The sequence below is a fragment of the Lupinus angustifolius genome, chromosome LG18 (genome assembly GCF_001865875.1).
Source record: "Lupinus angustifolius cultivar Tanjil chromosome LG18, LupAngTanjil_v1.0, whole genome shotgun sequence".
NCBI classification, from domain to species: Eukaryota; Viridiplantae; Streptophyta; class Magnoliopsida; order Fabales; family Fabaceae; genus Lupinus; species Lupinus angustifolius.
Genome location: NC_032026.1, coordinates 6596186 through 6616623, shown reverse-complemented (window position 1 = coordinate 6616623; position 20438 = coordinate 6596186). Strand labels below are relative to the sequence as shown.

General features: G+C 35.6%; 1 protein-coding gene across 1 annotated transcript; it reads right to left on the bottom strand.

The window, feature by feature from the left end:
- Window positions 17539-18141, bottom strand: LOC109332501 (uncharacterized mitochondrial protein AtMg00810-like). Its single transcript, XM_019567484.1, has one exon. It carries the CDS (start codon window positions 18139-18141, stop codon window positions 17539-17541), a length of 603 nt encoding a protein of 200 aa, XP_019423029.1.

The following is a 20438-nucleotide window of genomic DNA, read 5'->3' as shown; positions in this document are numbered from 1 at the left end:
AAAAGGATTACTAAGAATCAAATATTGACTATAATAAGAACCGAATTGGAGCAAGTACACTTATATGTTTTACATATTGCTGACGAGGTTGAGCCATATATGGAAAGGCATAAGGATATGCTTAGGAAGTCTAATCCAAGTAAGAATGAAAATTGGATTTTCAAATAGCATAATTAGTGTTTCATAAAGTGGATAAAAATCACATTGTTGAGGAGTTGAATATAAATGCACATTCGATTTCTAAAAGATTGAAATAGTTAGCCAATGGTCTAAGTATTCATGTCTTATCCTACATTGGTCACCTAATTAATGGGTTCATGATTTATACAAAGAAACAAGATGCTCAAAGTAAAATGCAAAATAGTCGGTGTTTCTTGTTGCTCGAATATTACATATGTCAAGTGCAAAAGATAGAAACTCAATATATGTGAATAAGTCATATTTTAGGGTCATTGAAGGAATATGGGAATTGGATTACACAATGTTTCAGGGACCAGTTTTTTACTGTATGTGGGTTGATAACAATAATGGCTTTCGAGTTGATGAGTTATGGTTCATGCAAGTGAATCTTAATAGACCCTATATAAAGATGAGCCATTTATTCTAGCATCACACGCTCAACAAGTATTTTGTGTTAGTGATCCAACTGATATGAAATGGTCCATTGTTCTTTTAACTAACAAAATAATCATCAATAATATTGATGACTAAGAATTTGAAGATATTGATGTTGAAGATGGTCCCTTTTTTGGGACATCACAATCGCGTGAGAGCGGACCAACTATAGATGATGATTTACATTCAAGAATTGATCACGATTAGGGGCTTTGGGTGAATCAATATGTTCCTCCAAACAATGATATTATAAGCCAAAAAAAATAAAAGAAAAGGAAAAAGTAGATCCATGTATTTGTATAATTATAACATAATTTTGATTGTTTGTAATTTGCATATATTGTACTTATATTATATGTTTGTAGTTTTATATACTCTGCCAAAACATAATTGCCATGATATTCTTTAATTGTTATTTGTATTATATTGATGTTAATAATAGAAACTTCTGGTCCGTATTAATGTGTATGTGCTGTAATAAATATATATGTAGGTATTAATTTGTACAAATCAGCAGTGCATGCTAGGGGAAGCTCTAGCAAGTGTTGTTGGATGTATATAATATAACATCGCTCATTATAGGAAGTTTTGTTGTATGTATACAATACAACAACACTCATTATAGAGAGCATTGTAGTATTTGATTAATATAACAGCGCACATTTCATACAGCACTATTGTATATGATTAATACAACAACACACATTATAGATTGTATTGTTGTATATGATTAATACAACAGTGCTCGTTGTAACTGACGCTATCATATATCTGTACTGTTGAGAATATTTATGAACAATACAATATCGTAAAAGCGTTGTTAATCATCTAAAATGGATCTACTAATGGACTCACATAGAAAATGTTGTTATATATCTAAAATGCGCGTTGTTGAGTCTTGAGAGAATAAGATAGGGGATTTTTAGATTGAGATTTGAAAGAATATGATTTTTAGTTGGGATTTTCATATTGAGAGAATAAGATTGAGATTTGGGAGAATAAGATATTCATGTTGAAAGAATAAGTTTTTGCCTACTAATTTGGGAACTTTCAGATTTGTGGATTTTCAGAGGTTTGCCTATTTGGGGATTTTTGTCACCTAAGTGAGTTAGTGACTCCAAAAAACTGGAAACGTGTAGAAGTTGGCATCATATGCTAAATGGGCTTATTTATAGTGGCAATTTTTTTTACATGTTTGTGTATTATATTCAAAATGGCTAATATAATTATATTTAGAAAGGTTTATGTAGGCAGTTTTTTATAGAAATATTTAGAAATTTTTGTCAGAATTATAATTATATTTAGAAAATGTTTAAAAATACTTTTTTTTTTAAATATAATTATATTTAGAAATTTTTATATGTGCAGCTTTTAAACGGGCAATATATTATATTTAGAAATGTTTATGTATTATATTTCTTTAGAAAATCATTTTATTGATAATTTAGTATATTATTCTTATTGATAACTGTTCTAAACTTATATTGTATTTTTTGCATTCAAGTAGTATAAAATTTTCATAATGCCTCAAAGAGAAGGATTTTCAGCTAAAAGGTTAGAGGGTGCTCCAAGTGAAGATATAGGATGACATTTTGGAACACGAGTACTTGGACATGAAAACAATTTTAAATATAAACTTTGCAGAAAAGTGATCAAGGGGGTATCACTACATTGAAGCAACACAATACATTTTAAAGGACAAGTAGGAGGTTGTGTTAGAGTCATTGGGGCACTTAGAGAAAGCATGATGACACTCCTCTTCCATGGGAAAGAAAACAAATTGACTCCAAAAAAAGAAAAGATGAGATTGAAGCACGATTAAGAGGGGATGCTAATGAAGAAAATATTGATGACTATATTGATGAGCAAGTGAGATAAGCTAAACAAGCAAGCCTTAATTCACAATATGAATGAGAACAAATGCCACATTTTAGGCAACAAACAAGAGGTTCTGAGAATATATATATGAGTAGGTGGAAGCTCTAGTGCAAGTGGTAGTAACTCTTCAAAATCACAAGATGGTGATTTTAATTTGAGATCAACAAATGTTGATCTAGTGGGAGCAGAAGTGTGAAACAACCTAAAATAATTGGTCGTTTTATTGATACATCAGTTAGGAAGAAGCTTAGAGAAGTTGTGATAAAGTTCATAATCTATGAACGTTTGGCCATGAATGTAATCAAGTCTTCTTGGTTTCATAATTTAATTATTATAGCATTTGAGGTTGGTCAAGAAGTTAAATGTCCAACTCCTTATGAAATTTCAACCGTGTGTTTGAAGGCTGAGTATAACAATATGCTTGAATGGATTAAAATATTGAAAATATCATGGAATGAGACTAGGGTAACAATAAGATGCGATAGTTGGACTAATAGTATAAACTACAAGCACATTATTAATTTATGTGTGTACTCTAGCAAAGGAACCTTTTTCACAAATTCTATTGATGTCTTTGATGTTGATAGTAGAAACACAGGGTACTAATTTCAGTTGTTGAATAAAACCATGGATGAAGTGGGAGAAGAATATGTCAGTTCAAATTGTAACAAATAATGAAAAAACACTTAAAGCAGCTAGCCAAAAGTTGATAGAAAAAAGACCACATTTATATTGATCTGCATGCTTAGCTCATTGTTTGGATCTTTGTTTGGAGGATATTGGAAAAAATAAAAATGTACAAAAATTATTGGAGGAAGCAAAAATGGTGACAACCTTCCTCTATAACCATATATGGACAACAAATCTTATGAAACAAGGTTCCCTATCATGGATTGTGATGTATTTGTCATTATGGTTTATACTGTTGCATATGAGTCAAGTTTTATCACTCAATGTATGCTTGATGTTTTTGCAGCTCTTTGTCTCTTAAAATGGTTAAAGCTCTCATGTGCACTCAAAATTTGCTAAATACTACTGATCTCAAGTTTTATGATAAGGATTTTAATCAATTTAATAGCATCAATAAAATTATTTGTGGTGAGTTTACTACTTGGTTTTACTATTACCTAACTATTTTAAAATTATGTATTATTTCATTTTCATGTAAATTGGTTGTGTTTTGCAAAATGTCTTTGAAAAGATTCTTCAATCACAAGGAGCAAAGGAAGGAAGAACACCCATGAATATTGATTGATAAGCAACCTTGTTATTAACTATTTTTTGTTTTGTAAATGAAAACTTATTTTCGTTTTTTGGTAGTGTTAAATACTTTTATTTTTGTATATGCCTATATCTTAATATGATATTATTTTGGGATGTTTAGTGAGATAGAAGGCCATTGAGCATTAAGTAAGACCGTGCAAATATAATTATTACTACTGAAAATTGATTACTACTAGCCATTTTGAAAGTCTACTGTGAAAGTGTGCATGTCAAGAGGAACACTTTGGAAAGCTCTCCTTGAACGTCATGGTTTTGATGAGGACAACGTGTGCCTAAAAGTGCTTGAAGATAACCAACAATTCAACGTGCTTAAGTCTTTTATTTGGTACTAGGCTTAGACTAGATTCTAGTTTAAGTTGAGTCGAAGGCTTAGGGCACCTAATACATGTCTCACATGCATTTATCTTTAAATCATTTCATCCATGAGATATGTTCATTTCATAATATGTTCATGCATTACATAAATACATGTATATATGCATTCTAGGCATAAAACTAAGTGTCAAACATGTATTATCTAAGTGCATAACATATTTGATGTTTTCTATTTGAAAATACACATTTTATTTAGTGTTAATCGATTAACCATACCTTTAATCGATTAACCCAACTGCTGTGTAAAGTGGTTGCCACTGGAACACGTTTTTGTAATGCAGTTAATCGATTAAAGGTTCCCGTTAATCGATTAACCTAACTGATTTTTAAGTTGTTGAAACTGAAAAACTGAAAAACAGAATCAGTTATAATTTTTAGTCCCGTTAATCGATTAAGAAGGCATTTAATCGATTATCTGGGGTTCTGGACTGATTCTTTATAAACTGCGTTTTCAGAATTAATCTCATAAGTTGCATGTTGCATTTATTAGAGAGTTAGAGCATTCTACGTGTTAATTGCTGCATCTATTTGTTAATTGCATTAGTGAGTTTAGAAATGAGAGATTCCTTGCTTTAGGATTGAGTGCATTTCATGTTATAATCTCTCATGTTTTCCCTCACATGTTCATGCATATTTTTGATGCGTTTTTCATGAATTTTATAATTCTGTAACTTCTGTTTTCATAACTAATACTTGTCATTTCACATGTGTTTGTGTTAAATGTGCATTAGAGTAAAGCCTTCATGTTGTATTTGAGCTTAGGTATAGCTTAATATTACTCTTGTAATTCTTGTGTAATTGTTGTGAAAGGGAATCTCTTGGTGTCGTATCACCAGTAGAGATTGTGTGTTTCTTCATAGCTTAGAGTGTAAGAAAAGGAAAGAACGAGAGATTCTTTGGCTGGGGCTACGCCGAAAGAAACGTTTTCTTTATCGGTAGGAAGGGAGTCAAACCATTGGATAGTTTCTTTGATTTCTTGTCATTTGCTAAGTGTTGTAATTGGATAATGTGTTTGTAAATTACATTGATTCGATTATAGTGAAGGAAATCTCCCAAGTCAGCCGGGAGGCCTGGATGTAGTTTGCAGTGGACAGCAAACGAACCAGGATAAAAATTCGAGTTGCAGGATTTGTTTCTCTCTCTCTCTTTACTGTTTTCAATCGATTTAATTTGTATATTTGATTCAACTAATACATTCTGTTCTTTTGTTGTATTGCAAGCTATTCTGATATACAAATTTGTAAGCTCTGTATTCGTTCTGTTATCGGTTATTTGTTTCGCATTTAATCGTTTCTGTAATTGCTTACTGGTTCTGTTTAATCGATTAATATTCCTGTGTTAATCGATTATACTGTTTCTATTAATCGATTAAAATAGTTTCTGTTTAAAACTGTTTTTTGTGTTAATCGATTAAGACTGTGCTTATAATCGATTATCCTTTTCTCCTTAATCGATTAAATAGGGTTGATTCAGCATTAAGTGTTGATTTGCGAAAAGCGGTAATTCTAACCGCGACACCTATTCAACCCCCCCCTTCTAGGTGTATTGTAACCACTGATACCTAACAAGTGGTATCAGAGCTAGTACGAAGTGCTAGCTCAACCGCGTATTCGTGATCCTAAAGGGAAAAGGAATGGGTTCTTCAAATCCATTTGGTGGTGATGGGTCATCCATTAATCGACCACCAATATTCAGTGGTGAAGGGTATGCCTACTGGAAAGTGCGCATGCAAATTTTTATTGAGGCCATAGACTCGGATATTTGGGAATCCGTAGTCAACGGCCCTTACGTTCCACAACATCTTGTGGACGATCAACCTAAAGATAAACCGAAAAGTTTATGGACCGATGATGAGCGCAAAAAGGTCCAGCATAACCTGCGCGCCAAAAACATCATCACATCGGCCCTATCATATGATGAATTCTTTAGGGTCTCGCAGTGCCATAATGCGAAAGAAATGTGGGACACTTTACAAGTGACTCACGAAGGCACTAGCGAAGTCAAGCGCGCAAGACTGAACGCGCTGACCCACGAATATGAGTTGTTTCGCATGTTACCAAGCGAATCAATATGTGATATGCAAAAGCGATTCACTCATATTGTCAACCATTTAGTTGCTCTCGATAAATCATTTGCTAGAGGTGAACTAACTAATAAAGTTTTGCGTTGTCTTGACAGGAGATGGCAACCAAAGGTGACTGCAATTGTTGAGTCTAAAGATTTAGATTCTATGCCTTTAGCTACTTTATTTGGAAAACTTCAAGAGCATGAAATGGAGTTGGGTCGCTTGACCATGAATGAAGAATCAGACCGGAAGAAGAAGAGCATCACTTTGAAGGCCACGACCTCCAAAGACAAAGAAGAGAAAATTGATGATGAATCTGATTCCGATCTAGATGATGAAACTATGGGTCTCCTAGTCCGAAAATTTAGCAAATTCATTAAAAGAAAAGGAGGACTCAAAAAGTTTCAAAAGAAGGAAGCGAAAGAGTCAACCAGTAAAGGCAAGAATAACAAGGATCGCTTCACTTGCCATGAGTGTGGAAAGGTAGGGCACATGAGGTTTCAGTGTCCAACCTACCTAAAGAAGGTTGATTCAGAGAAGAGCACTCCCAGGGACTTCAAATCCAAGAAAGCTTACATCGTTTGGGATGTACCTGAGGAGGAATCGACATCGAGCACCTATAGTGAGGAGGAGTCAGCAAAGCTGTGTCTGATGGCCAGATCTGACATCAATACAAATTCAGACTCATGCAAGGGCAATGATGAGGTATATTCTGACACCTCATCCACTTCGAATGATTCACCTCCTTATGATGTATTGTATGATGCTTATGTCGAGTTGCATGATGAATTAAAGAAATTGGCTAGAATTAACATTGATAGGAAAAGAATAATCCTGATAAACGAACAAAAAATAAGCCAATTACAAAAAGAATTAGATGAATTAAAACTGGAAAATGAAACTTTAGATCTCATCTATTCTTGTAGTTCATGTAACTGCTCTGCTAGTAACTTATGTCAAAAACCTGTCTGTGAGACTTGCGAGACTTTGCAAGAGGACAATTTTAAACTAAATGAAAAACTCACACGTCTCACAAACAGTAAACTGCAATTAGATAACCTGCTTAATCAAACTAGAAATGTTGGTGATCGAACTGGTCTAGGTTATACTCGCACTGCTAAAAAGAAGCGACCATATAGAAAACCGGTAGCTCAAGCTAAAAACAAATATCATAAGCATTCTCCTACTTGTTTTTATTGTAACACATATGGTCATACTTATCATTCATGCTATATCAAAAAGTATGGTATACCTAGCGGAGTTTATGTATGGAAAAAGAAGGGAGATAATTCCCTAATCACTAACAGAAAAGGACCCAACACCAATTGGGTACCTGAGAAAAGTAAGTAATCTATTTTGCAGGTATGTCTCCGAACACATGGACAAAAATGGTACTTAGATAGTGGGTGTTCGAGGCATATGACAGGTGATAGATCAAATTTCCTGGATCTCTCACTTAAAGGAAAAGGATACGTCACTTATGGAGACAACAACAAGGGAAAGATACTCGGCACAGGAACAGTTGGTAACTCATCCCAAACTCTGATTGATAATGTCCTTTATGTTGAAGGACTAGAACATAACTTGTTGAGTATAAGCCAACTCTGCGATAAAGGTAATCGTGTATCCTTCGATTCTGATTGTTGTGTCATTCGTGATATTTTATCTAATAACGTTAAATTTGTTGGTCACCGTATAAATAATATTTACATGGTTAATTTGGACGATGTCACTACATTATTTTCAAAATGCCTTATTTCTAAAGAAGATGACATCTGGCTATGGCATAGACGTGTTGCACATATCCATATAAAGCATCTAGATAAATTATCATCAAACGAACTAGTTGAGGGGCTACCAAAATTGAATTTTAAAACTAAAGAAATTTGTGACACTTGTCAAAAGTGTAAACAAACCAAAAACTCTTTTAAAAATAAAAATGTGATATCCACCTCAAGACCTTTGGAGCTACTCCATATGGACTTGTTTGGACCATCACAAATCATGAGTTTTGGTGGTAGTTACTACGCTCTAGTTATTGTTGATGATTTCTCTAGATTTACATGGACATTGTTTTTATCATCAAAAAGCGACGCGTTCAAAAATTTTAAAAATCTTGCCAAGCAAATCCAAAACCAACTTAACCTAAAAATAATATATATACGAAGTGATCACGGGGGAGAATTTGAGAACTTTCAGTTCGACAAATTCTGTGATAAGCATGGCATTTTGCATCAGTTCTCTGCTCCTCGCACTCCACAACAAAATGGAGTTGTAGAGAGGAAAAATCGTGTTTTAGAAGAATTAGCGAGAACCATGCTTAACGAAAGTAATACCCCCAAGTACTTCTGGGCTGATGCAGTTCATACTGCATGCTATGTTATAAATCGAGTACTCTTAAGGCCAAACTTGAACAAAACTCCTTATGAACTTTTAAAAGGCCGCAAACCAAATATATCCCATCTTCACGCTTTCGGTTGCAAATGTTTTATATTAAATAATGGAAAGCGGGCCTTAGGGAAATTCGACTCTAAAGCCGATGAGGGAATATTTTTGGGATACTCGATTCATAGCAAAGCGTTCAGAGTCTTTAACAAATATTTAATGCAAGTTGAAGAGTCTATCCATGTACAGTTTGACGAATCTTCTCCAAAAGAGAAGAGAAAGGTCGTTTCTGATGATGTTGCAGGTGCTTTGGAAGAAGCATACTCCAAGGACATGGATAATGAAAAAGGAGCCAATGATGAAGGTCAAATCGAACCTCAAGAGCACTCAGACATGCCTACCGTGTGGAAAACAAAGAAAGCTCACCCAATTGATAAAGTTATAGGTGACATATCTACGGGAGTGGTAACCCGTAGTTCCTTACGAAATTTCTGTAATTTTGTAGCTTTTGTATCGCAAATTGAGCCTAAGACCGTTGATGAGGCCATTGAGGATGTACACTGGGGTATAGCTATGCAAGAAGAGCTAAACCAGTTTGAGCGCAATCATGTGTGGGACTTGGTCCCCAAACCTAATGATCATCCCGTAATTGGTACTCGATGGGTCTTCAGAAATAAACTTGATGAATCTGGCTTAATAATTCGAAATAAAGCACGTTTGGTGGCCAAAGGCTACAACCAGGAGGAGGGTATCGATTATGACGAAACCTACGCTCCTGTAGCCAGACTAGAGGCCATCAGAATGCTTCTTTCCTTTGCATCTTTAATGAACTTCAAACTCTTTCAAATGGATGTAAAAAGCGCCTTCCTGAATGGATACATTCAAGAAGAAGTTTATGTTGACCAACCGCCTGGTTTTGAAAATTTTAAATATCCGAACCATGTTTACAAACTTAAAAAGGCACTATATGGTCTCAAACAAGCTCCTAGAGCTTGGTATGACAGACTTAGTACCTTTCTTTTAGAAAAAGGGTTCGAGAGAGGCTTGGTTGACACAACGCTTTTTATTAGAAAATCAGAAAATCATGTTCTGCTTGTACAAATCTATGTAGATGACATAATATTTGGATCTACTAATGATATCTTGTGTAGAGAATTTTCTGAGATGATGCAGGGGGAGTTCGAAATGTCTATGATGGGAGAACTCACATTCTTTCTAGGATTGCAGATAAAGCAGCTAGAAAGTGGGATATTCATCCATCAGGCGAAATACTGCAAAGAGCTACTCAAGAAATTTGAAATGGACAAATGTAAGGAAGCTTCCACACCTATGGCATCTGCTTGCTACTTAGACAAAGATGAGAAAGGAAAAGCAATCGAGGTAACGAAGTATCGTGGTATGATTGGGTCTTTACTTTACTTAACTGCAAGTAGACCTGATATCATGTTCAGTGTATGCATGTGTGCGAGATATCAATCATCACCTAGAGAATCACACTATATAACTGTTAAAAGAATCATGAGATATCTAAAAGGAACTATTAACATGGGATTATGGTATCCTCGGGATGCCTCACTATCCTTGGTGGGTTATTCCGATTCCGATTTCGCCGGATGTAAGTTGGATCGGAAAAGCACTAGTGGTACTTGCCACCTATTGGGCAGTTCATTAGTAGCATGGCACAGCAAGAAGCAAGCCTGTGTTGCTTTGTCCACCGCTGAAGCGGAATACATTGCCGCTGGTGTGTGTTGCGCTCAAATCCTTTGGATGAAGCAGCAACTTAAGGACTTTGGTCTTAAACTTGAAAAGATCCCAATAAAATGCGATAATACAAGTGCCATTAACCTATCCAAGAATCCCGTTTTGCATTCTAGAACAAAGCATATAGAAATTAGACATCATTTTTTGCGTGACCATGTACAAAAAGGTGACTGTGTTCTTGAATTTGTGGAAACATCTAAACAGTTAGCAGATATTTTCACCAAGCCCCTTCCCAGGGATACCTTCTATGTTCTAAGGAGAGAACTAGGAATTCTTGATGAACAATATCTTGTTTAAAAATTGTTTAGCTGTTTGCATAAATTGTCTTGCTTCTCTATGCCTATGTGTTTCATGTTTGAATGATATATGTTAAAAATGCAAAAATATATCTCTTGATTAACTTCTTAATGTGATTATATATGTCTCGATAAATCTGTAATAATGCATACGTGTGTCCTAAAAAGTCGAAACCACTCTGCTGCCTAAAAACGAAATTTTCTCTGATTTAATCGATTATGCCAATAGTTAATCGATTACCTGGGCTTCATTTCTGGAAAATTCAAATTTTCTAAAACTTAATCGATTAAACAGCCCGTTAATCGATTACCTGGGCAATTTTTTTTGAAAATTCAAATTTTACACTGTTTTAATCGATTAAACCATCCCGTTAATCGATTAAAACCAGTACGTTAAAGGCAAACAGTGTCTCGGTCTTGCACTTTTTCTGACCTTTTCGCAACCTCTTTGCGCCTTGATTTTCTGAAACAGCAACAATACTAATCCAGGTGCAATAGGATTAAGTAAACCTCATCCTAAACCTCTCAAACCTTCCGAAATCATTCTATTTCATCCAAAAATCCACTCAATTCCGAATCATCCAATCCAAACCCTAGGTTAGGCTTTGCCCCTCTGTTCATCAATCTCAGTTTCGAGTTCATCATCTTCAATGGAGCAGAGTCGTCCAAAGCGGGTCAAGACTACAGCAACGCGCATTCGAAGAAGGGAAACCGGCTCACCCTCCACTCGGGACCGCGGTGACCCCTATTATTCCCTCATTTTGCAAGAGACCCGGTTGGCAAAATTTCAAGGCCGCAAGCCTACATACATCAGGTATGCCGACTTAACCTGGTTAGCGGAACAAAACTTTAGTTTTCCGCATGACATGGAGGCTCAAGGAGCCGTTCAGTTTTTGGAATTGAAGGGACGCGTATACCCTGCTCTAGTTAGGGAATTTTACGCTAATTTTAGATACAAGGATGGCAAATATTGGTCCATGATTTCCGGTAATCTGTTTGAGATGAGTGAGGATTTATTTCTGAATGTTGGAGGTTTATCGTCGTCTGGTTTTGGAATAGGGGACTGTTCTTGGGTCAAGGACAATTTTGATCCCGTTGATGTGTATAAGTCATTCCTTCGGGGCCCTCATCTGTATATTCAGGGTCAACTGACCAAGGCAGGGTCACTTTCTGTTGAGAACAGGTTATTGCATTATGTTATTGCTTACATATTAGTGCAGCGGAACACTAATCATGCACAGCCTACTGTGAATGATTTGCGTTTCATGTACGCTGTAAAGAATAACGTGATGATCAATTGGCCTGAGGAGATTCTGAAAATCATGAACAGCGTTTCATTGTCTCAGTCCAAGCTGCTCCCGTATAGCATTTTCATATCCCGCATTGTTGATTATTTGCGCATTGACATTTCTGATACCATCATTACTGAGTACACTGATAAAGATCACTTGGTGGGTGAGAGTCTCATTCATAAGATGGGAATTTACAAGTATGGTACTACATGGCAGTATCAGGAGGACTATACCACCTTTGATCTGGACTTGTCGGATAATGAGCATCAGGAGGATTTGGGTAATCAGAATGCAACTAATCAGGGGGAGTCGTCTGGAACAGCACCTCAGAGCTCTGTGTTTGGTTTAGCTCAGATGGAAGCCATGGAACAACGACTTAACAACCGCATGGATCTGCACTTCCAAGGGCTGAAGGACTCTTATTTTGCAGGTATGGAGCAATACGAGGAACGTCAGAATGCCTACACCGATAACAAAATTCAGGAGCTGAGGACTATGATTCAGTCTACCGCTGAGGCTCAGAATGCCATGTTCTGCTCAGAATTTCAGAAGCTGTCTATGCTTATCCAGGGAAATCAGAACACTGCTGTGCCTGATGATCAGCCTGTCTATCCTCCGCCTCAACCTTAGTTTAGCTGACCTTAGACCTAGGTTATCCTATCCTTAGGTTTATTTTTATCTTGTGGCACCTTCTGGATTTAGTTATCGTTGTTGCTTTCAGAACTGATTCGTATTTTGCTATTTGTCTTTTATTTGACTTTATGGCCTGTACTATTTCATGACTTTCTTTACTCTTTATGCTATGCAAATGTTTGTGTTTTTGCTATAATTATGTCAAAATAGCTTATTTGCCTTAGTGAATGGATCTTGATCATTTGAGATTTAATAATGCTTACAATGCTTAATATTTGATTAAATCTTGCATGCCATTCTCACTTCTTATTAGCTATTTTTTGTCCAATAAAGCGCATTTGTTCAATTTACCCATAAATGAAACAGGTTAATTTGTTAAAACCCAAATTAATTCATTAACATTGTTTTATGATTAACTAATATCTCTTCCTAGCTTTTTTGACCTGGGTTATCTTTTTGATAATGTCAAAAGGGGGAGAAAGGTTGTTTTGTTGCTTCTCAATTGTGCAGGTTGATCGTTATAACAGCTTCCGATAAATGTGCGCATTCCATCAACCTTGCCAACACAATCTTCAAGCTTATTCATCAAGCAATTGTTACTTTAAAATTGATGAACTTGATGTAGAGTTTGTCATCATCAAAAAGGGGGAGATTGAAAGTGTGCATGTCAAGAGGAACACTTTGGAAAGCTCTCCTTGAACGTCATGGTTTTGATGAGGACAACGTGTGCCTAAAAGTGCTTGAAGATAACCAACAATCCAACGTGCTTAAGTCTTTTATTTGGTACTAGGCTTAGACTAGTTTCTAGTTTAAGTTGAGTCGAAGGCTTAGGGCACCTAAAACATGTCTCATATGCATTTATCTTTAAATCATTTCATCCATGAGATATGTTCATTTGATAATATGTTCATGCATTACATAAATACATGTATATATGCATTCTAGGCATAAAACTAAGTGTCAAACATGTATTATCTAAGTGCATAACATATTTGATGTTTTCTATTTGAAAATACATATTTTATTTAGTGTTAATCGATTAACCATACCTTTAATCGATTAACCCAACTGCTGTGTAAAGTGGTTGCCACTGGAACACGTTTTTGTAATGCAGTTAATCGATTAAAGGTTTACGTTAATCGATTAACCTAACTGATTTTTAAGTTGTTGAAACTGAAAAACTGAAAAACAGAATCAGTTATGATTTTTAGTCCCGTTAATCGATTAAGAAGGTATTTAATCGATTATCTGGGGTTCTGGACTGATTCTTTATAAACTGCGTTTTCAGAATTAATCTCATAAGTTGCATGTTGCATTTATTAGAGAGTTAGAGCATTCTACGTGTTAATTGCTGCATCTATTTGTTAATTGCATTAGTGAGTTTAGAAATGAGAGATTCCTTGCTTTAGGATTGAGTGCATTTCATGTTATAATCTCTCACGTTTTCCCTCACATGTTCATGCATATTTTGATGCGTTTTTTCATGAATTTTATGATTCTGTAACTTCTGTTTTCATAACTAATACTTGTCATTTCACATGTGTTTGTGTTAAATGTGCATTAGAGTAAAGCCTTCATGTTGTATTTGAGCTTAGGTATAGCTTAATATTACTCTTGTAATTCTTGTATAATTGTTGTGAAAGGGAATCTCTTGGTGTCGTATCACCAGTAGAGATTGTGTGTTTCTTCATAGCTTAGAGTGTAAGAAAAGGAAAGAACGAGAGATTCTTTGGCTGGGGCTACGCCGAAAGAAACGTTTTCTTTATCGGTAGGAAGGGAGTCAAACCATTGGATAGTTTCTTTGATTTCTTGTCATTTGCTAAGTGTTGTAATTGGATAATGTGTTTGTAAATTACATTGATTCGATTATAGTGAAGGAAATCTCCCAAGTCAGCCGGGAGGCCTGGATGTAGTTTGCAGTGGACAGCAAACGAACCAGGATAAAAATTCGAGTTGCAGGATTTGTTTCTCTCTCTCTCTTTACTGTTTTCAATCGATTTAATTTGTATATTTGATTCAACTAATACATTCTGTTCTTTTGTTGTATTGCAAGCTATTCTGATATACAAATTTGTAAGCTCTGTATTCGTTCTGTTATCGGTTATTTGTTTCGCATTTAATCGTTTCTGTAATTGCTTACTGGTTCTGTTTAATCGATTAATATTCCTGTGTTAATCGATTATACTGTTTCTATTAATCGATTAAAATAGTTTCTGTTTAAAACTGTTTTTTGTGTTAATCGATTAAGACTGTGCTTATAATCGATTATCCTTTTCTCCTTAATCGATTAAATAGGGTTGATTCAGCATTAAGTGTTGATTTGCGAAAAGCGGTAATTCTAACCGCGACACCTATTCAACCCCCCCCTTCTAGGTGTATTGTAACCACTGATACCTAACAAGTGGTATCAGAGCTAGTACGAAGTGCTAGCTCAACCGCGTATTCGTGATCCTAAAGGGAAAAGGAATGGGTTCTTCAAATCCATTTGGTGGTGATGGGTCATCCATTAATCGACCACCAATATTCAGTGGTGAAGGGTATGCCTACTGGAAAGTGCGCATGCAAATTTTTATTGAGGCCATAGACTCGGATATTTGGGAATCCGTAGTCAACGGCCCTTACGTTCCACAACATCTTGTGGACGATCAACCTAAAGATAAACTCTATGTGTATTGTAACCACTGATACCTAACATACTGTGCAAAAATATAGAAGGTTACTGAACATTTTTGAAGTTTGTATGATAAGTTTTTTTAATGTATGGTGCCTTGACTGGAACCAACTATGAAATGTTCATATGCTTTATAATTTGTTTATGTTAAAACTGCATTATAATGCCTTGTATATGTTCAAATTGTAGGGGATTTCTTAAACCAACTCTATCTTGCTCTGTAAAGGGAAAGCAAAGACCATCATACTCAAGTATGTTTTGGTTACAATTCTATCACGTGTTCTATTTTTTATGTTTAACTAATTAGTGCTTACACGACATACCTCTTACCATTGTTGAAAAAATGCAAGCAAAAATTGTATGTTGCATTCCTAACTCTGATAGTACTTCGTAGTACCTACATGCTCAACCTTACTGTTGTTGCTAGTATTTTATTGCGTAATTCAGCTATCTTTGAACTTAATCTTAATGTGATTATCTAATGCAATCATTACAATAACATCATTGTACATGTTAGATGTTAGGGATCTAGTGCAGTCTTAGATTTTAAAATACTTTTACCATCCATATCAATAGATTTATATCACTTCTGAACTTAACTTTTATGTTCTCACAACTCAGAACATTGCACATGTTATCTGTTTGCTTGGTTCTCAATTTTGAGATGTCCACTGTATCATTCTATATATGCATAGGTTAATTACTTTAATATTGACTACAAAGTTTTCCATTACTTGAAGACCCTTCCAGCAACTAACATGAATGATGAAGAACTCACTGAAATAATGCAAAAGCTACTTGTTGTTATGCAAATTCTGGATGAGAAAATTGCAAATATATCTGTACTAATTATTATTATGCAAAGTCTTTTGGTATTAAGTTAGTGTACTATATGCCACTTTATCAGATAAATTAAGTTTGTGTACTGCATATTAAAAAAATTATTTATTTTGAGAAGTATGTTCTATACTATCCTTTGGACCAACCTAGTTCTGTCTCATTTTGGTTCGGTCTTAATCAAACCTGAAATTATCAAGTCCTTTGAATTTAGAGTAGAGTTTGGGTTTGAAAATTGATCAGAACAATTTTTAAGCTCAGGTGAGTGACAAACATAACCTATCTCAACCCGGTACATACTCAATCCTTCATCTTGTATGATATGGTTAAACTATTTATTGTTGTGTATCAAAAGGTATGAGTTGAAAGTGGAACACTAATCTCTTGAGTTGTATAGATTATTAAAGTGAATTTGACATTTCCAATAAAACTTTTTTTGTTCGCATTACAACGATCAAAATGTCACACTTTAGGTTTCGAACATCTTAAATTGTTGGTTGTGGTTAGAGTATTTTATAGCCTACCCTACACTACTCCCATACTTCCTCAATCATCTCACCCTTAAATTTAAACACTTTTATAAGATTATGACCCAATTTTCTAAACAACCATGGCCTATCTCCACAGCACATCTTCTATTCCACAATTTTATGTCACTCCATGTGCTCATGTGTTAAGAGATGTGATTGACTAGACAAGTATTTAATAATTACAATTATAATTTAAATAATTTTTTTCGACCAATTAAAATTAATGGTATATAAAGTTGTACAAAAGAATATACAACGGATGTTGTCCCATCTCTACCACGAGCTCAAGATCACGACATTGCCTTATTGCCAATACTACACTAGTGAACAATAAACTCTATGAGTAACTTCAAAAGGAGATTTTACATCAATGCTACATAATATGCTGAAGGAAAGAATTGTTGTTTCTGTTGAGATTAACCAAGCAACTTCAGCTATTATGCACACATTTGCATTAGCTTGTTACGCTAGAAACAGAAATGTATATGCACACACAGTGCAATACTTTATGTATAGCAGAAGAAGAAGAAAGAAAGAATGAAAGGATGATAGAAGTAAAGAACTAAGAACAGAGAAGAAGATAATTGTGAAATCAATGTATATGAATCAAGTTGTTATTGCAAACTTCAATTACATGATATTTATAACAACTAAGTTGCAACTAACTTTGCATACAAGTAGAAACAAACTAATTCTCCTACCAACTAACAAGCTGGATTAATCCAAAATCTCTAACACTCCTCCTTAATTCAGATTTCATTGACATTCTTAACTCCAAGTTGCCATCTTAGTTTCTCAAACCTTTCCTTCTTCAAAGGCTTTGTAAAAATATCAGCTAGTTGTGATTCTGAGTTGCAGAATTCCAATTTCACCTTCCCTTTGCTCACTTGTTCCCTTATGTAGTGGAACCTTGTCTCTATGTGTTTGCTTCTTCCATGAGACACAGGATTAAAGCAAGATTGATTGTAGATTTGTTGTCCACCAACAATAGGATTCCATCATCTGTTTGTATTTGTAATTCCTTTAGCAATGACATCATCCAAGCAGCTTGGCAAGCACACATACAAGCTGCTATATACTCAGCTTCACAAGAGGATAGTGCTACTACATCTTGCTTCTTGGAACACCAACTTATAGGGGCATCACCTAGCTTAAAAAGATACCTTGTTGTGCTTTTTCTGTCTGTTTTGTCTCCACACCAGTCTGCATCAGAAAAACCCACCATTTCATTGCTGTTTTTGCTGTTTTGCTTGAAAGGAAACAAAACTCCATGCCCTACTGTTCCCCTCAGATACCTCATTACCCTCTTTACTGCAACAAGATGAGATTGTTGAGGATCCTCCATGAATCTGCTCACTAAACCAACTCCATAAGCAATATCGGGTCTGGTCTTACATATGTATCTAAGTGAGCCAATCATTTGTCTAAACAATGTTTTGTCAACTGGTTTATCATTGCCTTCTTGGTTGAGTAGAGTTCCAGATTCTGCAGGAGTGGATGCCTTGTTGCTCTCAATCATTTTAAATCTATTCAACACATCATTTGTATATTTGTTTTGGTGCATAACTATCCCAAGCTTGGTTTACTTGAACTCAATTCCTAGGAAGTATGCTAGTTTGCCAAGATCAGACATCTCAAACTCTGATTGCATTTGTTGTTTGAATACTGAGATGTCTCTTGAATCTCCACCCGTGATTAACAAGTCATCTACATAGAGACAAACAATAAGAAGATCTGAATTATTACTGCCTTTTACATACACACCATGTTCTGCAGTGCATTTTATAAACCCAAGTTGTAGCAAGAATGCATCAATTCTTCTATTCCATGCCCTTGGTGCCTGCTTGAGCCCATACAATGCTTTGTGTAGTTTTTACACTAGATCTTCCTTATTTCTTATCTCAAAACCAGGTGGTTGCTTCACAAAGACTTCTTTATCCAGGGGATCATTTAGGAATGCTGATTTCACATCCATTTGGTGAATTTCCCAGCAGTTATAGCTTGCTAAGGCAACTACAAGCCTTACAGTTTCTAGCCTAGCCACTGGAGCAAAAACTTCATCATAATCAAGACCTTGCTTTTGTAAGAACCCTCTTGCAACAAGCCTGGCTTTATGCTTTGACACTTCACCATTTGGATTCAACTTGGTCTTGTACACCCACTTGACAGAAATGGCTCTTTTTCCTTTTGGCAGTTGGACTAGACTCCATGTTTCATTCCTTTCAATTGATCTTAGTTCTTCTTCCATTGCTTCAATCCATTGAGGTTGACTCAGTGCCTCTTCTAGTCTTACTGGTTCCATTTCAGCAAGTAATGCCATATGCACAAAGTCACCATCTGCTGTGATGGTTGAATCAGGGAATACCTCATAGTCATTTAGCCTTGATGGTGGATGTCTCTGTCTCTGATTTGTTGGATGATTGGATGGAGTGTTGGATATTTCACCTTGATCATGCACCATTGCCTCAATCAAGTCATTTCCTTCCTCATCTTCAAATTGCAGCAAGATATCTTGATTACCTGTTGAGCCTTTTTCATTCCAGTTCCAACACTGATCTTCATCAAATCTCAAGTCCCTGCTTATTATTAATTTGTCTTCTTAGGATCAAAAACTCTGTATGCACCAATTGAATGATAACCCAGAAAAATGAGTTTCTCCCCTCTGTCATCCAATTTTCTCATTTTGGCCTCAGGAACATGTGTGTAGCAAATCGAGCCAAATATCTTCAGATGACTCACATTTGGTTTGATTCTTGTCCAAGCTTCTTCAGGAGTCTTCTCATTTAATCTTTTAGTTGGGCATCTGTTGAGAAGATACACAGCAGTAGAAGCAGCCTCACCCCAAAACTTCTTAGGCAATCCTTTTGTCTTGAGCATGCTCCTAGTCATATTAAGAATTATTCTGTTTGCTCTCTCAACTGTACCATTGTGTTGAGGTGTATAGGGAGCAATTACCTCATGTATTATTCCTTCTTTGGCACATAAATCCTAAAATTCAGCAGACACATATTCTCCTCCACCATCTGACCTTAGTTGTTTCAGTTTTTGCATCAACTTGCCTTTCTGCTTGAGCTTTGAACTTCTTGAATGTAGCAAGCACATCACTCTTTTTCTTTAGCATGTAGATCCACTTCTTTCTTGTGTGATCATCTATGAAGGTTACAAAATACCTATTGCCTCCAATTGAATCTTCTTCAAAAGGTCCACATACATCATTGTATACAACCTCTAGTGCCTTTTCTGTTTTGGATGGAACATTTGAGACAAAAGCATTTCTTGTTTGCTTGCTAGTAAGACATTCATCACACATTTGTTTTGGTATACTAACCTGAGGTAATCCAGACACAAATCCTCCCCTGCTCAACAAGTCTAGATTTTTAAAGTTTAAATGCCCAAACCTTTGATGCCATAGCCATGTGTCCTTCTCAAGAGTTGATTGAAGACGCCTTTGATCAGTCATTTGTATGCCTATCTTGAATGTCCTGTTTGCTGAGATAGGAGCTTTCAAGATATTGTGTTTATTTTTATCAAACACTTTCATCATACCATCTTTCATCTCCATTGTGTAGCCTTTTTCAAGTAATTGACCAAGGCTCAGTAAGTTGTTTTTCATCTTTGGTACATAGAGGACATTGGAGATGTATGCAGACTTCCCATCTTTTCTCTTGATCATTACTTTGCCAATTCCCTCTGCTGACACTGCACTATGATCAGCAAATTTTACTTGACTCTTTGTTGATTCGTCAAGTGTGGTGAACCATCCTTTCTTACCTATCATATGATTAGAGCATCCAGTATCAAGATACCAGAAGTCTC